Source organism: Gymnogyps californianus, chromosome 14, assembly GCF_018139145.2.
Source record: "Gymnogyps californianus isolate 813 chromosome 14, ASM1813914v2, whole genome shotgun sequence".
NCBI classification, from domain to species: Eukaryota; Metazoa; Chordata; class Aves; order Accipitriformes; family Cathartidae; genus Gymnogyps; species Gymnogyps californianus.
Genome location: NC_059484.1, coordinates 439,968 through 458,717, shown reverse-complemented (window position 1 = coordinate 458,717; position 18,750 = coordinate 439,968). Strand labels below are relative to the sequence as shown.

Below are 18,750 nucleotides of genomic sequence, written 5' to 3'. Positions count from 1 at the left end.
ATACCTCCCTTATTTTCAAAGAGATCTCCTACTCTAGGAAGGCCAGTGGGATCAGATGAAAACTTGATCACAAAAAAAAGAGCTTCAGTCACACTTTCTAGTTAGAGATCTCAAGGCTCTTTAAACACACAGGGAGGAAAGCCAGGCACAGAGCGGTAGAGGAATGAGTCACAGAGGGCAACCATGTTCTTCTTGTCTCCCATCCTAATCCTGTGCATGTTGTCTAAGGACTGTAGAGCTGCAGACAAAGAGTCCAACGCAGAGCTGTGCCCAGCTCTGCCGGGGACTCACAGGGCCAAGGGAAACACTGTGGACAACACCTCCACATCCTGGCAGGGCTCATTTTGCCTGGCTCCAGCAGACAACTCTATTAGGTCTTTGGATCAAACTTTTAAAGGAATGATCGTGTGCACGTGGCCAGGTGCTGCACAGTCCCTGAAGCTTTTTGCCTTGTATACTTTCTCTATGAAAGTGCCTCCCCAGTGGTCTATTTCTAGCCCTCTGGAAACCTCACTCTACTCGGAACTGAAAGGAAGAGCAGAGGATTATCTGGAGACCAGTGTTATCTCTAAATGGAGCCAGATATATAAACCCCATTATTCTTGAATTAATCATCATAGAGTAAGACTTCCTTTCTGAGCTTTACAGTTTAGGATGCTTATCGTTCCCTGGAGTCCCCTCTTAACATGCTGGAAGTAATGATGTACACCCATATCCCATGTCCAGTTTTGGGTCCCTCTACTAAACTCAGCCCCACTAGCTACTTAATGGAGATATGCAAAGTCATGAGGGCTCCCTCGATCCTCAGCCTGCATGCACAGAGCAATTTTTAATGTTTATTAAATATCAAATGGCAGGTCCAACGCCAGTGAGCACTCTGCCCTCGAGGTGTTTTCAAGCACTGAGATCTAGCAAACCCAGTGGAGAGGAGAGCCTGAAAGCTGAGGATGCCAGACCAGGTGTGCACAGACCCATCCAGATCTGCTTGGAGAAGTGTTCCTGCACTGCTGGCTGCTCAACAAGGGGCAAATGGTCAACAAGGGGTTATCGTCTCAGAACTGTCCCGGCTCAACAGCTGCTTGAGTCTAGTCTCCGTAGCCAGGCCCCAGCCCCAGACAGGCAACCTCTCCACTTAGTGGCATGTTTTAATGGCAGCAGGGAGCAGAAGCAGGGATGGGAAGCGATTCTGGGGGCAGATCAGCGGGGGATGCTTTGGGCTCACACCTTTGCTGCTGAGGGAGCCTCAGACACTGGAGGAGGCAGGTGCTCAGATTTCTTTAAAATGTTTATCCTTGGGCTTATTTTGCCAGCAGGAAGCACTTCTAGCACGCACATGTCTTTGGCCTGTCACTGGCAGGCTGTGAGCCAACGTGCTGCCATGGAAACTGGTAAATGCAGAATTATGACTTGACAGCAGTGTCCTGAGGAAAGAGGATCAACCTTCTTCCATATGTTTATGTCACTGACCCACGGAGTACGTGCCTCCCCTGCACCGCTGTGGGTGGGATGCCATCCTGTCACAGCTTCGTGCTGGACATGGGGTGCCAGGAGGCAAGGAAGGACTATGATCTCTGGGAGCACAGCAGGGAAATGCTGCAAGAGGCGCTTCTTGCCATCGCCAGGATCTCTCCCAAGAGAGTTTTGCTGGGTGTTTGGTCTGGGGCTGATTGCTCTCTAGCTCTGAGGGAAATAGCTCCTCAACATCCCTGCGAGACCCCAGCGCCAGCGATCTCAGGGTCCCACAAGCTGCCTGCCCGCAGGGATGAAGTGTCCACATAGGGTGGACCGGCAGGCTTCCCACGCCTGGCTGCAGTGGGTGGTGCAGACATCTCTGCAGGGCATCCCAGCTCCAGTACCCATCGGTAAACAACTGAGGCCACGAGGCTGACAAGGGCCACAGGAATACTGAGGGCAACAGAGCAAAAGGCAGGCACAGTTCTGCCCTACCTCTGCTGCCTGCAAGCCCAGACAGCCCTTCCTGAGCAGACGGCAGCCACTAGATACGAAGCAGTTATCCTGGATCCGCTGGTGTTTCTAGCCTAAGCCTTCCACTGACCACCTCTCTGCCTCATCCCAAAACAGCCACAAATCTTACAGTTATTACAAAGGAGGTCAACCATTTTGGGTGTTACTTTGAAATCGAAACCAACAGGACTGAAATTAAGTTAGAGCAATTGACAATGACCCATTCGAGCATTAACTGATTTTTCTAACTGATTTTTTAGTGGCTTCTAATTTTAAAAATTAATACTCTATCAAGTCCATAATGAGAAGAGGTGAGCTATTTTTCACACACTCAGACATAACATATGTTAGCAAAGAATTAGTTTCAAGTTTTCCAAGGGGTTGGGCAGTTGCAAGCTGACTTTGTTGCTGGCTAGGTCAGGATATATGAATGTATGCATAGTCACGATTATGGAATAATTTTAAGATACATCATATGTAAATATTTGGCCTTGAAACATATCAACATGGATCCATTTAAATCAATTCCCACTGAGAACCCCTTAGCTTAGACACTGGGGCCTATTTCTCCTGGTGTTTTTGCACTGCCTGAACGAGGCGGTCCCTAGGATGACACTCACTGAGAGCAGCTGCCCGAGAGCTTCGCTGCGTGGGGACTTTGGGGCAGCCACGATGGAGCTTGCCCTGGCTGCAGCAACACAAGGTCTTGTGTGAGATAAGACCTCGGCAGGTGACTACGGGCCCTAATCAGACAGTATCGTGATGTGCTCTTGCATCCTTGCAGCTGCCTTAGAAGCTTTCGAGTCCACCTAAATTCCGGAGAGAACAGAGCGATTCCTCCCACATTTATGCAGGCCCACTGTTGGCTGGGGGAGCGACTGCTGAGTTTGGATAGCTTCTGCATTCAAACCCCTAATCACAAAGCAGGATTCACCCCAGGTAACCTGAGCTGCCTACAACCAGTCTACAGCTAGCAGGGAAAGAGTTACCTCCCCAGGTCAATGGACTCCCGTCTCTCTCAGATATCCAATGACACAGTTACCCAAGGAGAGCCCCATCTACAAACCCAGCACCTATCCTGTGCGCGCCTTGCTCCTCTCTCTCCGCTACTCTCTGAGGAAACTGGGAATCTTGCTCACTCTCCCGTGCATGGTAAATGGGCTCTACATGGTCCTGTGACTCCAAGGAAGCATCTCAGTATCGCTCAGCAGTGACCTGGAGAGCACAGCACCACAGCCAGACGGTCCCCCGGACCCAGACACTCAGCGTTAGTGAGCAGAGGCAGAGCAGCCCCATAGCATACTTACTTCCCATTCCCATACTTGATCCGGATGTCTTTGCTCTTCTTCAGCTCTTTGCCATCTTTAAACCATTTGTAGGACGGCTGAGGGTTTCCAGCAGTCGCCTCACATTTCAGTGAAATCTTTTCACCGACATGAACGTTTGGGCTTTTCAGTTTCTTCAGTTTGGGAGGGACAGCTACAAAAAGAGAAACCAGACAATGTGAAACCTGCCTTTTTCAGAGGCTGCGCACAAGCGATGTGAGCCCACCGAGCCCCCTCCCCTGGGAAAAGTGCTTGCTGCCCCCGCTGCTGCGTGATGGCTGGAGAGGGGCCGCACACCAGCTCGGCTCCCCAGGTTTCACCAGCACACAGGCAGGGAAGGAGCACCGAGTCAGGAACATCCACGGGGGAGCAGAGGGAGCCCCCAGGTCTGGCTCGCTCTTTTCTCTGCTCCATGTGGCCAGACTCGACTGCTCCACAACTGCCCTTACTCACGCAGGCAGGACCCGCCTGTCTCCTGCTAGTGCAGGGGTTTGCTCTGCTCTCCAGGCTCTCCCACCAGGCCAGAACCAGGGATGCAGGAGCTCAAACTCTTCAGAGACTATTTTTCCCTGCGTCCTGCCGTTGCTGCCGATGATTACCAACACCTACATGACCTCTGCTGCTGCTGACGGCCATGGTGCCAATCCCACAGCCCCACCAACCACAGCCAGAGCGTTTCGCTGCAGAAGGAGCAGAGGCAGGTCACGAGGAGCTGCCCCCGCCCCCCAGCAGTGTGTGCCACAGATGCTCCATGCCTGCTGCTAAAAGACGGACGGTCATTCAGCACGACAGCATCAGCAGCAGAGCAACAGCCACTGAGAGGGGCTGCAATGAAAACCGGCACCTATGAGAAGGGGTGGGACAGCTGTTCTTCAGGTTGCAGTTAGAAAAGTGAAACAATAAAGCTATTTAAAATGGCCTTACGACCTGCAATGTCAGGGTGGCCAGCAGCCTTTCCAGTCTGAAACCTGGCTCTACATGTGAGCTTTCCTGGGTGTTTCAGAGAGGTGATTTTACCATGCACCTGGAACATCAGGCAGAGAGGGAGACACTTCTTATCAGTCTGTGCCAGGCTTTATATCAAACCTGACAGAAAGGATTAGCAGGCTTGTAATTTTTGTTTCAACTGACATCTCTGCACTCTTCTAGCTCCCTTTTTCATTCTCAGTGTTAACCTTGAAAAAGAAAATAGCAAGTTCCTGGTTTTGCCTTAAGAATATTGGTAACAATGGTTTCCACTTGTCTAAGATGTGTTACAGATAAAGTATTTCCTCTGTCTAATATGCACAAGCCGTCTTAATTGCCTAGTGCATTCTGATCTTGCGATATGGGAGAGCAATCAAAGGAGGAGGAACTGGATGGGTTTCATTAGACCAATCGCGATTTTATAGACCTTTGTATGTCTCCACTCATTCTTCATGCCAAGCTAAGTTATCGTAGGTTGGTTTTATTTAAAGACTGTTTTCACTGGAAGTGATCTTATACAAAATAAAAAGCACAGCAATCATCAGGCATATGCTCCAGTGGTAGGAAGCTCTGAGGACTCTCATATTCCTTTGTTTTATATGCAAGGGCATGAGAAGCTAAATTTTCCTTAATCGAAAAGATACAAACTTGGACAGAAATGGAACAGTTGAGGGTAACACGAATTGGCTGCGCAAAGCTCACAGTGACTGAAAGGCAAACCCAGAGACGTCTGCGACCATGAGAGGAAAGGTGCCTGGCAGCATGTGGGTGGGTAACACAGCAGGTCTGGTCCCAAGCACGCCAGACCTTCCGCTGAGTCTGAGCTGCACAGCTACGCTGGCGCCAAGGCACAGAAGCAAACTTAAGATCCAGGAGTGCAAAGGAAGCATGTTTAGCACACCAAGGAAAAAAGAATAAACCCCGAAAAAGAATAGTCTTCCCGACTATTATATTTGCACACCCAAGCCTGCTGCAGGCTCCCTATAGAAACCTGTGCCACAGGATCCATCCCCATCCCCAACAGGATGGGGAGGGCTGCACACGTGCGAATGGGGCAGGGACAGCACAAAAAATGGCTTGGACAGCTGCAGGCAATCGCTTCAGGCTGCACACTGACGTCTTGCACTGCTTCCCAGGTCACTGTGCTTTGGCACAGACAGAGAGACTTCTGAACAAAAATGATCTCAGCTTTCCCCAAATTTCAGGAGTTCTGTGAAAATCCAAGGTGTCCTGGCTTTTGTGTAGCCAATATCCCTGATTCTTGCCTGGAAATGGGTCACCCAGAAGAGCAGGAAGGCAATGAATGGAGAAGAGAGCTTGCCTCTTCTCAGAACACTGTGCACGGAGAGCCGGGAAGGTAAACAGGACCTTGCTTTTATAGGGGTCATTTTGGGGAACAGAGGAATAGACTCTGTCAAATATTTATTCTGTCTGAATGTGTGTGTCAGTTGGTTCCTATTGTACACGGAGGTCACCCTGTTCCATGCCAACAGTATACATATGCCTTAAATACTGGGAAGGTCCTGACCTTGGCATTGGTGCATCTGCTTCATATTATTTCCAGGCTTGCGGTCTGCAGAATTATGAAGCAGGCAGCATGGGCTGGGAGAAAGATGTGTCAGCCCTGTCCCACTCCCCAGAAACTGCTGGCAAGAGCAGAGGAAAGCCTAGAAACCTGGAGATTGTTGAAGGAGAAGGCCAAGGACAAGCAAGAAACCTTCCAAGATCTCTATTCCCCAGTTCCTCCCCACTGACGTGAATCACATCTCACCCAAACCTATGCACCTCTTGCACCTTGTGCTCTTGGCCACCAGTGATAAATTACATGACATTCCTAAATAGGCAGGTCCAAAGACACACATGCCAAGTGCGGCAGAGATGGAGCTGACACTCACACAGGGCAGGGGCTCTGCCTGCGTCGCACCCCTCCAGCAGAGAGTTCTGCCCAGAAAAAGGGAGGAGAACATGTTTCCTCCCCAGATTGCGTGTCTTCGGCTGTCTTACTACAGGAGGGAAGAGGACTGTGCATTCAGCTTGCAAGCCACACTTCATGGACTGTAATTCCCCAGTTGAATCAGACAGGCCAGTGAAAGGGGAATCCAATCCAGAAATATTTTGGACTGTGTCTGGGAAAAGCGCTGTGCACAAAGAAACAGAGCTGTGCTCCCTGACGCCCAGCACATCTGTGCGTCTTACTGCTACACTACAAGTGTGGCTCGTGCTTGGACAGCAGCATGGGAAGAGCAGGCAGAGCCCCAAGCCTGGGGACACAGCATCCAGAGCCATGCACCGACTGCTCCAGTCGAAAGTGAAGCCCAGCCTTGGTCTCCTGGAAAGGCCGCTCTGGGCTGGAAAGTCTCTCTTTATAATTCCTGCATCTTTTAGAAAAAAACAGAAATCCTCATTTAGAGCCATTAACTGCTGATGAGTCTGCTTAATGCCAGCCAAAGACCTTCCACTGGTTTTTATTCGTATTGTTTAAACTGCAGCCCTTATTCCTAGCCTGAATTTCTCTAACTTTGGCTTCCAGCCAAGAGATCTCTCTGCCTTTCTCTGGTAAATTTGAATCCCATCTAGCAACCAGAAATCTCTTTCCTTTTTAGGTACTTGTAAACTATGAATGAATCACCTTTCAACCTTCTCCAGCAGTAAACTAAAGTAGCTTGAGAGACCAAAGCAGCACACAGAGTGCTAATACAGGAGCATGTCAAAGACGAAGTTTTACATTTCGGTTCATTTTCAGCTTCAACATCGACCCATTTCCTATATCTGCCCTGTCCAAATCACAGAGTTGCAGCTCAGAAAATCACGAGCTTGGTTCAAACAAATGTGAGGACTTTAACAGTGCCCCTTTTCTTTAGTGTTCTGAACATTTTGGGTCATTTTAATCTCCTGCCTGTTTGGTACTTTTTCAAACATGTTGGGAAAACAAAGTCACTAGCTTCATACATATCACAAACTATCCCTGGCAAACAGTCTCAGACGTATACCAAGCGGGGTCCAGGTCCAATTTCCCCACATTTCCACCAGCTCCCAGCTTCCCAGCCTCCTCCGTAGAGGTTACTGCTGCTCTGATGTGGCCAGTACAACTTTTGTCAGAGCCAAAACACCGAACCAGGGCCACCCAAGTCTCCCCATCATCCTGGCGCAGGCTGAGCTGAAGCTGCCTTTTCAGCTCCTCATCATCTGAATCTCATGGCTCTGATCTGCCAGCTCAAGGTCTCCTCCACAGCTAGTTTAGCAACACACATTGCTCAGCCACCACTGCCGCTGGGTTCACGAAAATGGGGAGGAGGTTTTTGGCTGTGCTTGTCAGACTGAGGCTACAGGTAGCTTCAGGCAATCATTTAGGTCACCTTGCAATCCTGTCAACCCCTCCTCTATCCGAACTCAAGTCTCCTCTCTGTGGGGGTGAAGAACCACCAGCCTCACAAAGCCTGAGGTGTTGGACAGAAGAGGCAGCTGCACTCCAGACAATTTTTCTAAGAGACAACCACGTCAAGAGTATGCCATGGAAAGGAAGGTTTAATCCTGGTAGAGCTGAGACCAACAATAAATACAGATTTTCTACTGGTTTGTGCTCACTCCAAGGTCAGATGAAACCCAAGCAACCATTAGATCCCAGCCTACACTAGTTGTGTAAGCCATAAGAATTAACCCTAAAATGTGCCGGGGCCAGGATCAACAAATGCACACAATTTCCTAACCTGTTTCAAGAGTCATGTTTCACTAAGAGGCCCTTGCAGGAGAGGTTTGCCCTCTGACAGCAGTCCTGGCATCTACTGCCAAGTTATCACCTTCTCATAGAGAGGAGCGGGTTACAAAAGTCTAAAAAATTGAGCTCTAAATTATGCCATATGAGTTGCTTGAACATCCACCATAAAAGGACTTACATGTACACACTGCTTTAATTAATTCACTTCTGATTACATTTGATATTACATTGAAGTACCTTGATGATAACAACACGTCTTTTACTTCTGGTACCTGGAGTATGCCTGAAAGCACCTTAGAGCCTCAACTCAAAACATCATTAATCATAAATGGGCAGAGTGCCCAAACAGAGTCCAACAATGGAGCAGTAACAAAACCACATCCCACCCACAAAGCATCATACATAAACAACCCTCGGCAGCATAAAGCAGAAGCAAGTCATCCTGGGAAAGGTGCTCAGTGAACTCTTTAACAGCCAGCAACACTAGCCACAAACACTGCTTCAAGAGCTGTGTCTTGCTCGCTGTGGGAGATCCTCCAGAGCAGACAATCTACAGACACATCTGGGATATCCGGGCAACAGACGTCATGAGTAGACATGACTTATCTTCCTGGCCTCCTCCAGAGGATGCAGTGCCAACCACTGGAGGCTCCTCCACACTGCCTAGCACACGGGGGTGGCAAAATGTTTTAGGTAGGTGGATCTGGAGAACTGGGAGGACAGGATCCTTCCGTGTCTCCCTGAGCAGCTGAGGAAGAAGGCAGCTTAGCTTGAATTCCCATGGCCATGGAAAAGGGAGGCTGAAAAATGCTTTCTCACAGGAATGGGGGGAGATGCGAGGAGAGTTAGGACCTACAAACTCACAGATGATGCCTTGACATGCCTACATCAGAGCAATGGCCTTCAGCACACTCCCCCCACCCGACTGTAATCCTCAGGTCAGGACACCCCTCCTCTGCCAGAAGGGGAGGGAAGCCACACAGGTGATCTCTTGGAAACAGGCTGTGTTTCTCAGACTGCCCAAACCATTGGCCCCAGGACAGCCCTTCCACACAGGTGCCAGAGCTTCCAGCCTCTGGGCTACTGAGCTGCAGTGGAGAAGCTGCAGATCCAGCAGTGCCTCCAAGGGTCTGCGCTCCCAGTTCTCAACAGGGAAATATGGACACTCAAAGAATGCTACAGGCACAGTCCTTGAGGCTTCCGGGCTCCTTGCCATTGAAGTACAAGATCTGGAGGCATGACACCCGCCCAAGCCGCGTCTCAAAGGTTGCTATTCCCTAAGCTCCTTCTAGAGAGTCCCCACCACTTTGCTGTTCAAAGGCTCACTAGCAGGAGTACAGACCTTCCCTTTTACATAGGGCACCTCAGATGGGAGAGTTTCAATGTTCTCCCAGATGCAAAAATTCCAGAATTCATCTTTCCATGGGAAATGTTTTGCAGCCTTGACTTGCTCCAAATTCAAACACAAACTTCTGCAAAGATGGTGACTCCTTACCAAACAGAATTTTTCCCATTTCTGTCATCTCCTCTACAAGGTGAGGACACATGTCACTGGCACAGGGCATCACCATGCAGGTCTGGAGACCAGATGTGTCTTTGGTGGGTCAGCATGCTCTGAACTGGGCTAATACACCTTACTTCTTGGCTAATGCAGCCCTACTGCTTCTGGTATGTTTGCTGCCTCTACTGTTTTTATCAGAGGCGATGCTCCTTTGGCCTGTGTTTGCTTTGGCCTTTATTTGACAAGGAGACAAAACTGAATCTCAGCAACAGCAGCAGCTCCTGCCCACCTTGACTCTGTGACCTTTTCAATACTGGCTGCAAATGCCAACTTGTCAGAGGGACCTGCTCTGAAGAAAACTCCCTTCAGCCAGAAGGAATGGAAACATGGGGCCCACTTGAAAAAAAGCCTTGCTTAACACTTTACACGCTCTAAGTGTTTGTCCTCCTTTCTTCTGGGTTTTTATAGACAGGGTAAAAACGCAGCCACTGCTGTGCACCTAGGCAGGCTGTGGCATCTGCAGCTGGGACTCTGAACGGAGTTCAACTCTTTGGTGGCAGGGTCATGAGAACTCCCCTGAGTCTGTGACCCTCCAATGCCCCTTCAGGTAACAGGGCTGTATTTAACTAAAGCCGTATCTGAAACGTGGGAGGGAGCGAAAGACCCCAGCTTTATTCAACAGATGGACACAACCTCCACAAACCGCCTACAGTCCAGAGCCTGCGGGAGAGGACCTTGATGTCAAACTGACATGTCGCCCTATACCAACCTCTGCCGCAACCCACCGGTGGGTAACTACAGGCTCCAAATTGAGAATATAAAATATAATATAGTATCTGTAATGTGCTTTATGCTTTAGGCAACTTATATTTCCAGTTTATGCAAAAAGGATGATCAGACTTTCTCACAGCTGTTAACATGACTGTCTTTGCACACTGCAGCAGCTCACTCAGATCTCCGCATCCTGGGCAGGGGTACACGGTAGGTAAATCACAATGTCAAATTTAAATTTCCAAGGAGCAGCATTCTGCTGTAGCCACTATTAGGCCTTTTAATTAACACATAGCCATGTTTCTTTTACTAGATCTGTGATGGTAGGGACTCCACTGTGGGAGCCAACACTAGACGATGTGGCTCACTTTGGGCATTTACACCTCGCCTCCACTGTCCATGGGTCTATCTATTGAGTAACTGCAAAGACATAGGCAAGGGTTAATAACCCAAAGCTCTCCAAGGACACGGGAGATGTACTCTGTGCCTAGCATGCACCATGCTGCTGTGCCCTTCCCGCAGAGGTACGCCAGCAGGAGCCAGAGGCATATCTTTGTGTTCCTGGGAGAGGTCCCACTTTGACAGCTGGAGACACTAGGTATGACAATGCAGGAGCCATTCCTCCAGGTCCTTAGAGGGTCTGCTGAGGACATCCACCCTGCTGACTTGCAGAGAACAGACAGGGATGTGGAGAGGACCCAGATGACTGGAAGCGTGAAGATGCTGAAAAGACTGAGATCAGCAGACCTGGGGTTGAAACAAAGCTTGGAAACCTTGCTGGAGCCAGAACGACTGCATTATTCCTCCCTACATTTCCCATAGCATCCCTCCCACACAAGTTCTTTTCCCTTAACTAGGTTCCTGTAGCCCTGTATCTCAGGGAGGAGAAATAGCTACAATGCCAATCCACAGCACTATATATATTTAAAACTATGAGTTATAACATGACCATTCCCATCAGCCAAAGAAAATTGACTGGAAAGTCACAAGCTGATTTAGGTTTACTGATTTAGGTTTGCTCTCTATAGGATCCCTCTGGCGTCTCAAACAACAGGAAAAGGTGCCACAAAGCCATCAAGTTCACTCTCCTCTTACAAATACTGGCTCCACTTACATAAAAGAGCAACTGATAAATTCCTCTTCCTCTGTCTTTCTCTTTCCCACACTTAATATTTAGTTATTCTTCTTTCAAGTGAAAGTTTTGAAATTGGTGTATGATTTGGTCCAGAGCCCTAGGCTGAAATCTCAGCTCCGTTGAAATCAGTGGGCATTTGGCCACTGGGCAAGGATGTCTTCCCAATAGCCAGGCTTTTCACCCAAATTGTTGAGACAGCTAGGGTATGCTTTTATCACAGATTGGGCAGAAATGCTGGAAGTGCCCATGCACATGGCCACTCAGATGCTTACCTGAATAGCACAACAGCTACAAGTAATTCACATACAAATATCCAATATTAAAATCCAGGGCTGAAGTGCTTGGATTTGCCAAACCTAGTACTCTATGAACACTAGCTGGTTTGCAAACAATGTAATTGGAGTAGAATTGCTATTGTGTTTGTTTGTTTTGAATATTTTTGGCCAGGAAGTTGTCCTGGAGGTATAGTTGAGCATAAGTGGTCTGGTGGAAAAATGTCATTCATTCTGTTCCTATTAAAACCAAAAACAATAGCCACACAAAGACAGCAGCGACAATTTTTGCTCTTCATGCCTCTAACAATGTGTTTTCAACCCTAAAGGCAACATCTTGTTTGTACCCAATTGATTCTGGGATCATATTTTATATAATCAAATATATCTTTGAACAAAGATATATTTTATGAACTGCTCAATTTCCAGATGACCTTGGAAACAGCAATTCATAAAATATAGCTTTATCTCTATCTGCACAATCAGCTAGAAAAATGGCCCACCCGTACTCAGTGGACTGCCAGTCAAGACCCAGCCAACAAACGAATTACCCAGAGCATCCAAAACTTTAAAATACATTATTTCTTTGTTTCAGCCACTGAACACTATGCACAAATTACTTGCCTTAGTACCCTGGTAAAGACCTGGGTGGCATCCATCATCTTTCAATCACCAAAGGAAAGTGTAACCCTCACCCCAGGAGACAAAACAATCTAAGTTAGCAAAAAAACTTGTTTCATTTAATGTTTATTTTGAAATCTGTACATGAAACCATATATAGACCCCTTATGGTCATGGCAAAGCTAAAGGCTATGTTTCAGGTTACAGGGAAGGATTTGCTGATGTAAAATGGCCATTAGTGGAATATCATCGGTTCTAGAAAGGGATGAAAAAAACCTACTTGGTGTTTTACAGCTCTGTCAATGACAGGGGTGATTCTTTAACACACGGGGAAAAAAGCTCAGTTAAAGGGGAGCTGAAATTCTTTTAACAGAGACTGCCTGCACTGCCTGGGCTCTCCCAATGACAAGAGGACAGAAGACACACCATCATGGCCTGGTGGGAGCACTGCAGGTAAACTTGCAAAAACAAGAGCCGCTGCAATGCCATGAGTACAGAACAACCCCAAACAACACCCACCAAGTCCTTCAAATAAGTCAGCAAGAAGGGCCACTACAAACAGATATATGTGACCGAGTCTCTGAGCGAGGCACAACATTTACCAAGTCAACCTTTCTCTCTCTGCCTAGCCTTGTCTCGTGCCCATCAAAGTTAGGTGTAAAAGCAAAGGGCCAGGGATGCACTCTTAGCTTTACATAGCACAGCACTTCTGGACTTCTCTTTGCTCCTCTCTCAATATATTGTATTTAAATAGAATGAGGACCCCAGAGGTGTTAAGTCACTGAGACATGAGGTCTGAGGTCAGGAAGACCATAAACACAGAGCACCATCTGCACCACCTCACTGCGGAGGGACTGTTCAAACCCAGCCCACATCAGCAAAATCCCAGCGCAGAATCTGCCTCCTTCCCTGCCCCAGCGGACTTACAGGTGAGAGTCAGTTTTAACAAGTGTTTTTAAACATGCTTAACATTGGCAAGTAGGGAAAAATCAGCAAAACTTGGGATCAGTTGCGAAGATGTTACTTCAGGGCAGGCAGAGGTCAAGTGAAGGTCAGATGCGGCAGCCCAGCTTGCAACATTTTTTTGCTATTTCGACCTCCCAGGAAGTCCTGGGCCAGAGGACGTCCCGGTGTTTCATACACGACCAGGTGGAAACACCGCACAAAGCAGGCATTCAACGAAGAAAGCACTTTAATGTCTGGACAAATAAATTCAATTAGCAGTCTCTAACATTGAGGCGGGGGGATTTTTAACTTTTAACCTATAAAATCATATTCACTAGCATTCCGTGACAAAAGCCAACTACTTGCAGTCTTAATTACAATATTTTTTTTCCATGTCTCTGCTTACTTTGAAAGTTCACCATTGTCTCTGGTAGGGTTTTGACAAATCCACCAGAGGGTATTTCCAAAACAGAAAGCCGTGTTTTTATCGGGATCTCCCCACAAGAGACCCTGAGGCTTGCATTAAAGACTTGTTTGTTCTCTGTAATGTTATATTAGAAAGATTAAAAGTTTTTCTGTTAGTTCAAGAAATGCTTTAAAGCACTGGTACCAAAAGAACCTCAGACAGTGACCGCAGGTCTGTTTTTCATCCAAACACAGGAAAAGGAAATAAAATAAAGATCATCCCTGAGACAGCATTTTCAAGGCAGCCAGATACATACATGCCCAAACCCCACCAAGTGTGGATGGAATTACTACCCTGTACTATAATGTTCTCCCAACGCCCAGGATGCCCTGGGTCTCTGCCGCTGCTGGAGCGACGGCCCGCGTCAGGCCAAGTTCTGCCGTCTTCCCACGCATTGACCTCTCCGTCGACATCAGCAGGACCCTTTGCACAAGAGAACACGATCCACAGAGAGGGGCCGGCTGCGCTCCGTGCCGGCAGCGCCCGCGCACTGGCCGAGCTGAGGGAGCGCCCGAGCCCTGCGGAGAAGGGGCCACCCTCCTCCGTGGGCTGCAGGGAAGCAGCTAGCTGTAAATTCCATTTGGGACTCTGGGCACTGCCCAGTGGAGACACTAACACAGCGTGTCTCCTGCCTTGTCCAGAGTGCGGCTTCCCAGCATTGTTCTGAATAGCTCCGGACCCCCACTGAAGCGCAGCGATGGGTGGCTTACACTGAAATGTCCCCCAACCAGGCTGATTTACGGCTGCCAGGAGTCTCAAGGATGTCAGCTCTTCCTGATTAATTTTTTTATCCTTATTTTCCCTCATTTTATATTTGAATATTGCTTATTGAAATATTCTTCAGAACTATTCTCTGGAAAGCCATACTGGCTAATTTTTGGCTTGTAAATTGCTCATGAGCAGTTTGTGGCTTGTGTTTAAAAAAAAGAAGTCAAGCAACTCTGGCTCATTTTGGTTGGATGGAGAGATTTTGTGGCCTCCATCAATTCTAGTCCCTGACAGCAGTGACAGAGCTCTTATTATCACAAACATACAGTTGCAATTTTAAAATTTGTTTCCTGTGAACTCTTCGTTAAAATTTAATCAACAGTTTCTGCTTCCACAAACATTTCCGGCAGAAAGTTCACTTTATAGAATATTCATGGGCAACAAGTAAGAAGGAAGGTAAAGCAAATTTGAGGTTTTGATGGTTGTCCAGCTACTCCACTAAAGGACTTACGGAAGAGCAGCAAAGGAAGGTGTGACACAAGTACTTTTCTAGGAGATATTGCAGAATGCAAGCAACCAAAAAGAAAGACCAGTGATGCAGCAGCAAAATGTGAGTGAAGAAAAGACAATAGGCAACATAGTGGTGGCCCAAGTACAAAGACTATTCTGAGTTCAAAATGAATAGGGGTTTATTAGACCTGTTTTACATCTAGCTGTAGATCACAAAACGGGAACTTTTGCCAGACTGGCCAACAGATCCTGCACAACACAAACAACTTAAGGTGAAAACCAGAGTTCTGAGCAAAAGATGGTTGTTGAGCAAAAAGCTATTAATAGTGCTGGGTTTTATCCCAGAAATGTTGCGTAAAGTGGGACAATTCACAAGCCTTCTCTGTGCTTCCATTTCCTCTCTCAAAGATCCCACTTAATATTATTTGGGGCAAGGACTGTCTCTTGTTATGACTCTGTGCTCTGAATAGCACAAGGGGAACAATGCTGCAGTCGGGACCTCTGGATGCCACCACAAATGCCAATTTTAAGCAGCAGTGACAACAAGCAGAAGAAGTTTGGGATCCAAGGAAGACCTGAGAAAAGACAGGGCACAATGTGGGATTCATCTTGTATTAAAAGCATGGATGGTTCTCATCTCCATACAAGAGTGACAGGGGAAAGCAAGGAAGCAGTCAAGCTAGACAAGAAAGAAGGCGGCTCTCTGCCCAGACACTCCAGCTTAAGCAAAATCCCTCCAGAGCTGCTCCTTCACTTCTGCACTCTCACCGCCCCTCCCCTTCATCTCGCCAAGCCATCCTTGAATAGCTCCATGCAGAGGAATGCAACCACCTAGAAACCCAAAAAAGGGATGTTCAGGGGTCTGAGACACAGTATGAAAACCCTGATGGAAAGAGTGAGGTCTCCTCTGCTGAGGAACATTTTTGTAGGAAACAGTCTAAATACCCTGTGCACGTGACTTTCTTTCTGATAAACATGTAGAAGGTGCAGTGGTGCTGAGGAGCTGCCCTGGAAAGGCCTGGATAGACCTTTACCATCTTCAGTGTCTACAGAACCAACCTGGAAAGGCCCAAAGACAGGGTTCAGGGGGACAATAAATCACAGGATTACAAGAATAAGCGTGGAAGAACCCTTCAGAATTTAAGCAGACCACATCCCTGCCCTGAGGTGGGATCAGCCCAGCAACACCCCTCCAACTCACCAGGATCCAGACACACAAACAACCTAGTACTACATATCTACACTGCATCCCACAGGACCTAGCTGACTTCAAGGATATACCTGATCCCAACCTCACAACCTCTCCAACAGGCAACACTAGATCCCCTCTGGGAAAAGGCCCAGGGTCCCTGCAAGAAAGGCTGTCAGTACAAGGGCACACTAGTTAGCAGGTGATGGGGAACCCAGCCACATTGTCAACTAATGAGACCTGTGAGGCTCTTTTGGCCCCCAGGTGCAAAAGAGATGTTCCGTCTATTCCCAAAGATGTAGCCCATCTCTCCTTTTGTCTTCCAGTCCTTTATGCTGCCCCTTCTTTCTGTTTTCTCCTTGCCCATGCCAGCTGCCACCAATCACAAGTAACCAAAATCACTCATCTTTCCTGTCTCAATTCACCTTGGCTGCGAGATGCATGTTTTTTTCTTTCCTTTGCAAAATCAATGATCTTGAAAACCTTGAACATCTCTCTTAAGCCCCAGCCTCATCCTCCTTTCATTTCTGGAGATGCTGACTACCTCCCACATCTCACTGCAGAGCTGCAGGCAGCCTTGTCTTCATGAAATCGACAGGGCCTGAATCATTCTCTCAGGCAGGCACCTGAATATTGGTGCTGCTTTTCTGGTTTTCTGCCAGTTTGGGATGGTGCATCAGGAGCTCCACTATCACACACAGCTCAGAAATACTTCAGTGCTGCTTCAAGGCTGTGTTGCTCTCTGGTCACACTCTCCCCCTGGCTGCAGGATGTAGAAGCTGAGCTTCCACTTGTACTCACACTCCGCGAAAGGTGACTGCTCTTCACCCTCATGCCCTGTCGGTCCCTGCAGCGGCAGTTCCTCCATGTAATGGTCAAGCCTAAAACACCAAGAGAAGAAAGCCTTCCTGCTCACCTAGATGCTGCTGTTTGTAGTTACAGGACCCCCATACACGTACAGAGGAAGGATCCATCCCAGATCTGCTTTTATAATGGTGTTTCTGGGCAAGGACCCATGCCAGTAGTTACCTGGGTCTCACCCAAAGCCAGGGGATCATGAAGACTGAACATCACAGTCAAGCGCAGCCTACCCTATTATGCTTTTCATCCCATTTTTCAACTTGCACCCCTCCCTTTGTAATTTGGTGGCAAATAAATGTCTGGTCAAAATATCGGATAATTAACTGGGAGCGTCTTTGTGAACATGAACAAAAGCTAAACGGACACGTCAGACAGGATCACACATCAGCCCTGCCATACAAAGGATATTCTGAAAAACCTTCCCAGGTAACTGAAGACGAACAGATCCAACGTCCCAAGTACACTCACAGACTCCCCTTAATTGCTGTAGGAGCCCCAAGGAAACACAGCAGAGGTTAACTATGCACGGCTCACCATGAAGGGCAGCAATTGGCAAGACTTTAGCTCCCAACACTGCGCTCTCCTTCACTCCCCTGACAATTTGACACACTGCTGTTTATCCTAATCCATTGTTCATGGTCCTCCCCACCCAGTTTTCAGCCCATGTGATGCTCTCCTGTCCCTACCAACTGGAATTAATTTGGGGTGCTAGGGCTCTATCAAGAGACTTTACTACAATCTAAACGCTGGCAAAGTATTACCTGCTTTCATACAGATATTTTGGCCTTTTATCAGACACCCGGAGTAAACAAGCAAGCCATCACATTCTTCTGGGACACTTGGCTTGTAATTCCTGGCTCCCTCAGTGATCCTCTGAGTAACGAGGTAACTTTGAGAAGGAGATCCTGGTCAGCAAGAACTGTTTATCAACATAAACCTTATTCTCCCAGAATTCCCCTCTACCTCTAACTTGTTATGTAAAGCTGATGCTGCTAAAACATTTAGCTGAACTTAGGTCAAGAGAAGATGGCTTTTGAAAGACTTCCAATGGTTCATTTGCAATAAATGGCTGAGGAATAAATCATTTCAGCCCTGATGAGTCCTCAAGCAGCCAACTCTGTTAGCAGGGCAACTCCAGCAGCGAAGAACAGGGGAAGGCTTCGGTGACGCATGGGGACTCATGACAGGCACAGAAAGCAGCCAGAAAAGACCACCATGCTGCAGAGAGGCTGCCATGTTGGATTAGACCATGATCCTTGCTAGACAGGGACCTCCACTTCATGGCAGCAAGTATCACTTACTCCTTTTGAATAACTTCTCAGTAGGGAAGTCTTCTGCATTCTCTCAAGGACAGAGCTGTTTTTCTGCCCTGATGCCCAGAGGCTTATAACCCCTGCGTGCATTTTTACCCTAGTTAATCCGGCTGACAGCATGCCTATGCTTCACATAAATGTCTCTCCCTTTCTGCCAGTCCTGCTATGCTCTTGCCTTCAGTGACTGCAGTGACAACAACTTCTAGGGGATACTGATGTACGAAGTGAAAACCGGCCGGGAGCAGTTTGGGATGTCTGGGCTTCCACCTTTGGCCTCAGCAGAGACGTAAAAAGAGTGCTTCATTTATGTGACTTTCTGTACTGTCACAGTGTCCATTCTCCTTTCAGAGACCTCAGGTTTCAATCCTGTGGGGTGCAAGCTGTTACCAGGGTCCCTTCCCCCACTCCCAAATGCAAAGGTCCTTCCCTACTCACACACCATCCTTGCAAGAGCCACATGCTTCACACGGAAAGCACTAGCAGCCTT

At 47.8% G+C, this 18,750-nt stretch overlaps 1 protein-coding gene across 1 annotated transcript in view; it reads right to left on the bottom strand.

The window, feature by feature from the left end:
- Positions 1–18,750, bottom strand: part of NRG2 (neuregulin 2) — a 169,091-nt gene that overhangs the window by 59,206 nt on the left and 91,135 nt on the right. The window contains exon 2 of the mRNA XM_050905421.1: positions 3,273–3,444. Coding sequence (XP_050761378.1) covers positions 3,273–3,444 — 172 coding nt within the window. The remainder of the gene's footprint in view (positions 1–3,272; positions 3,445–18,750) is intronic.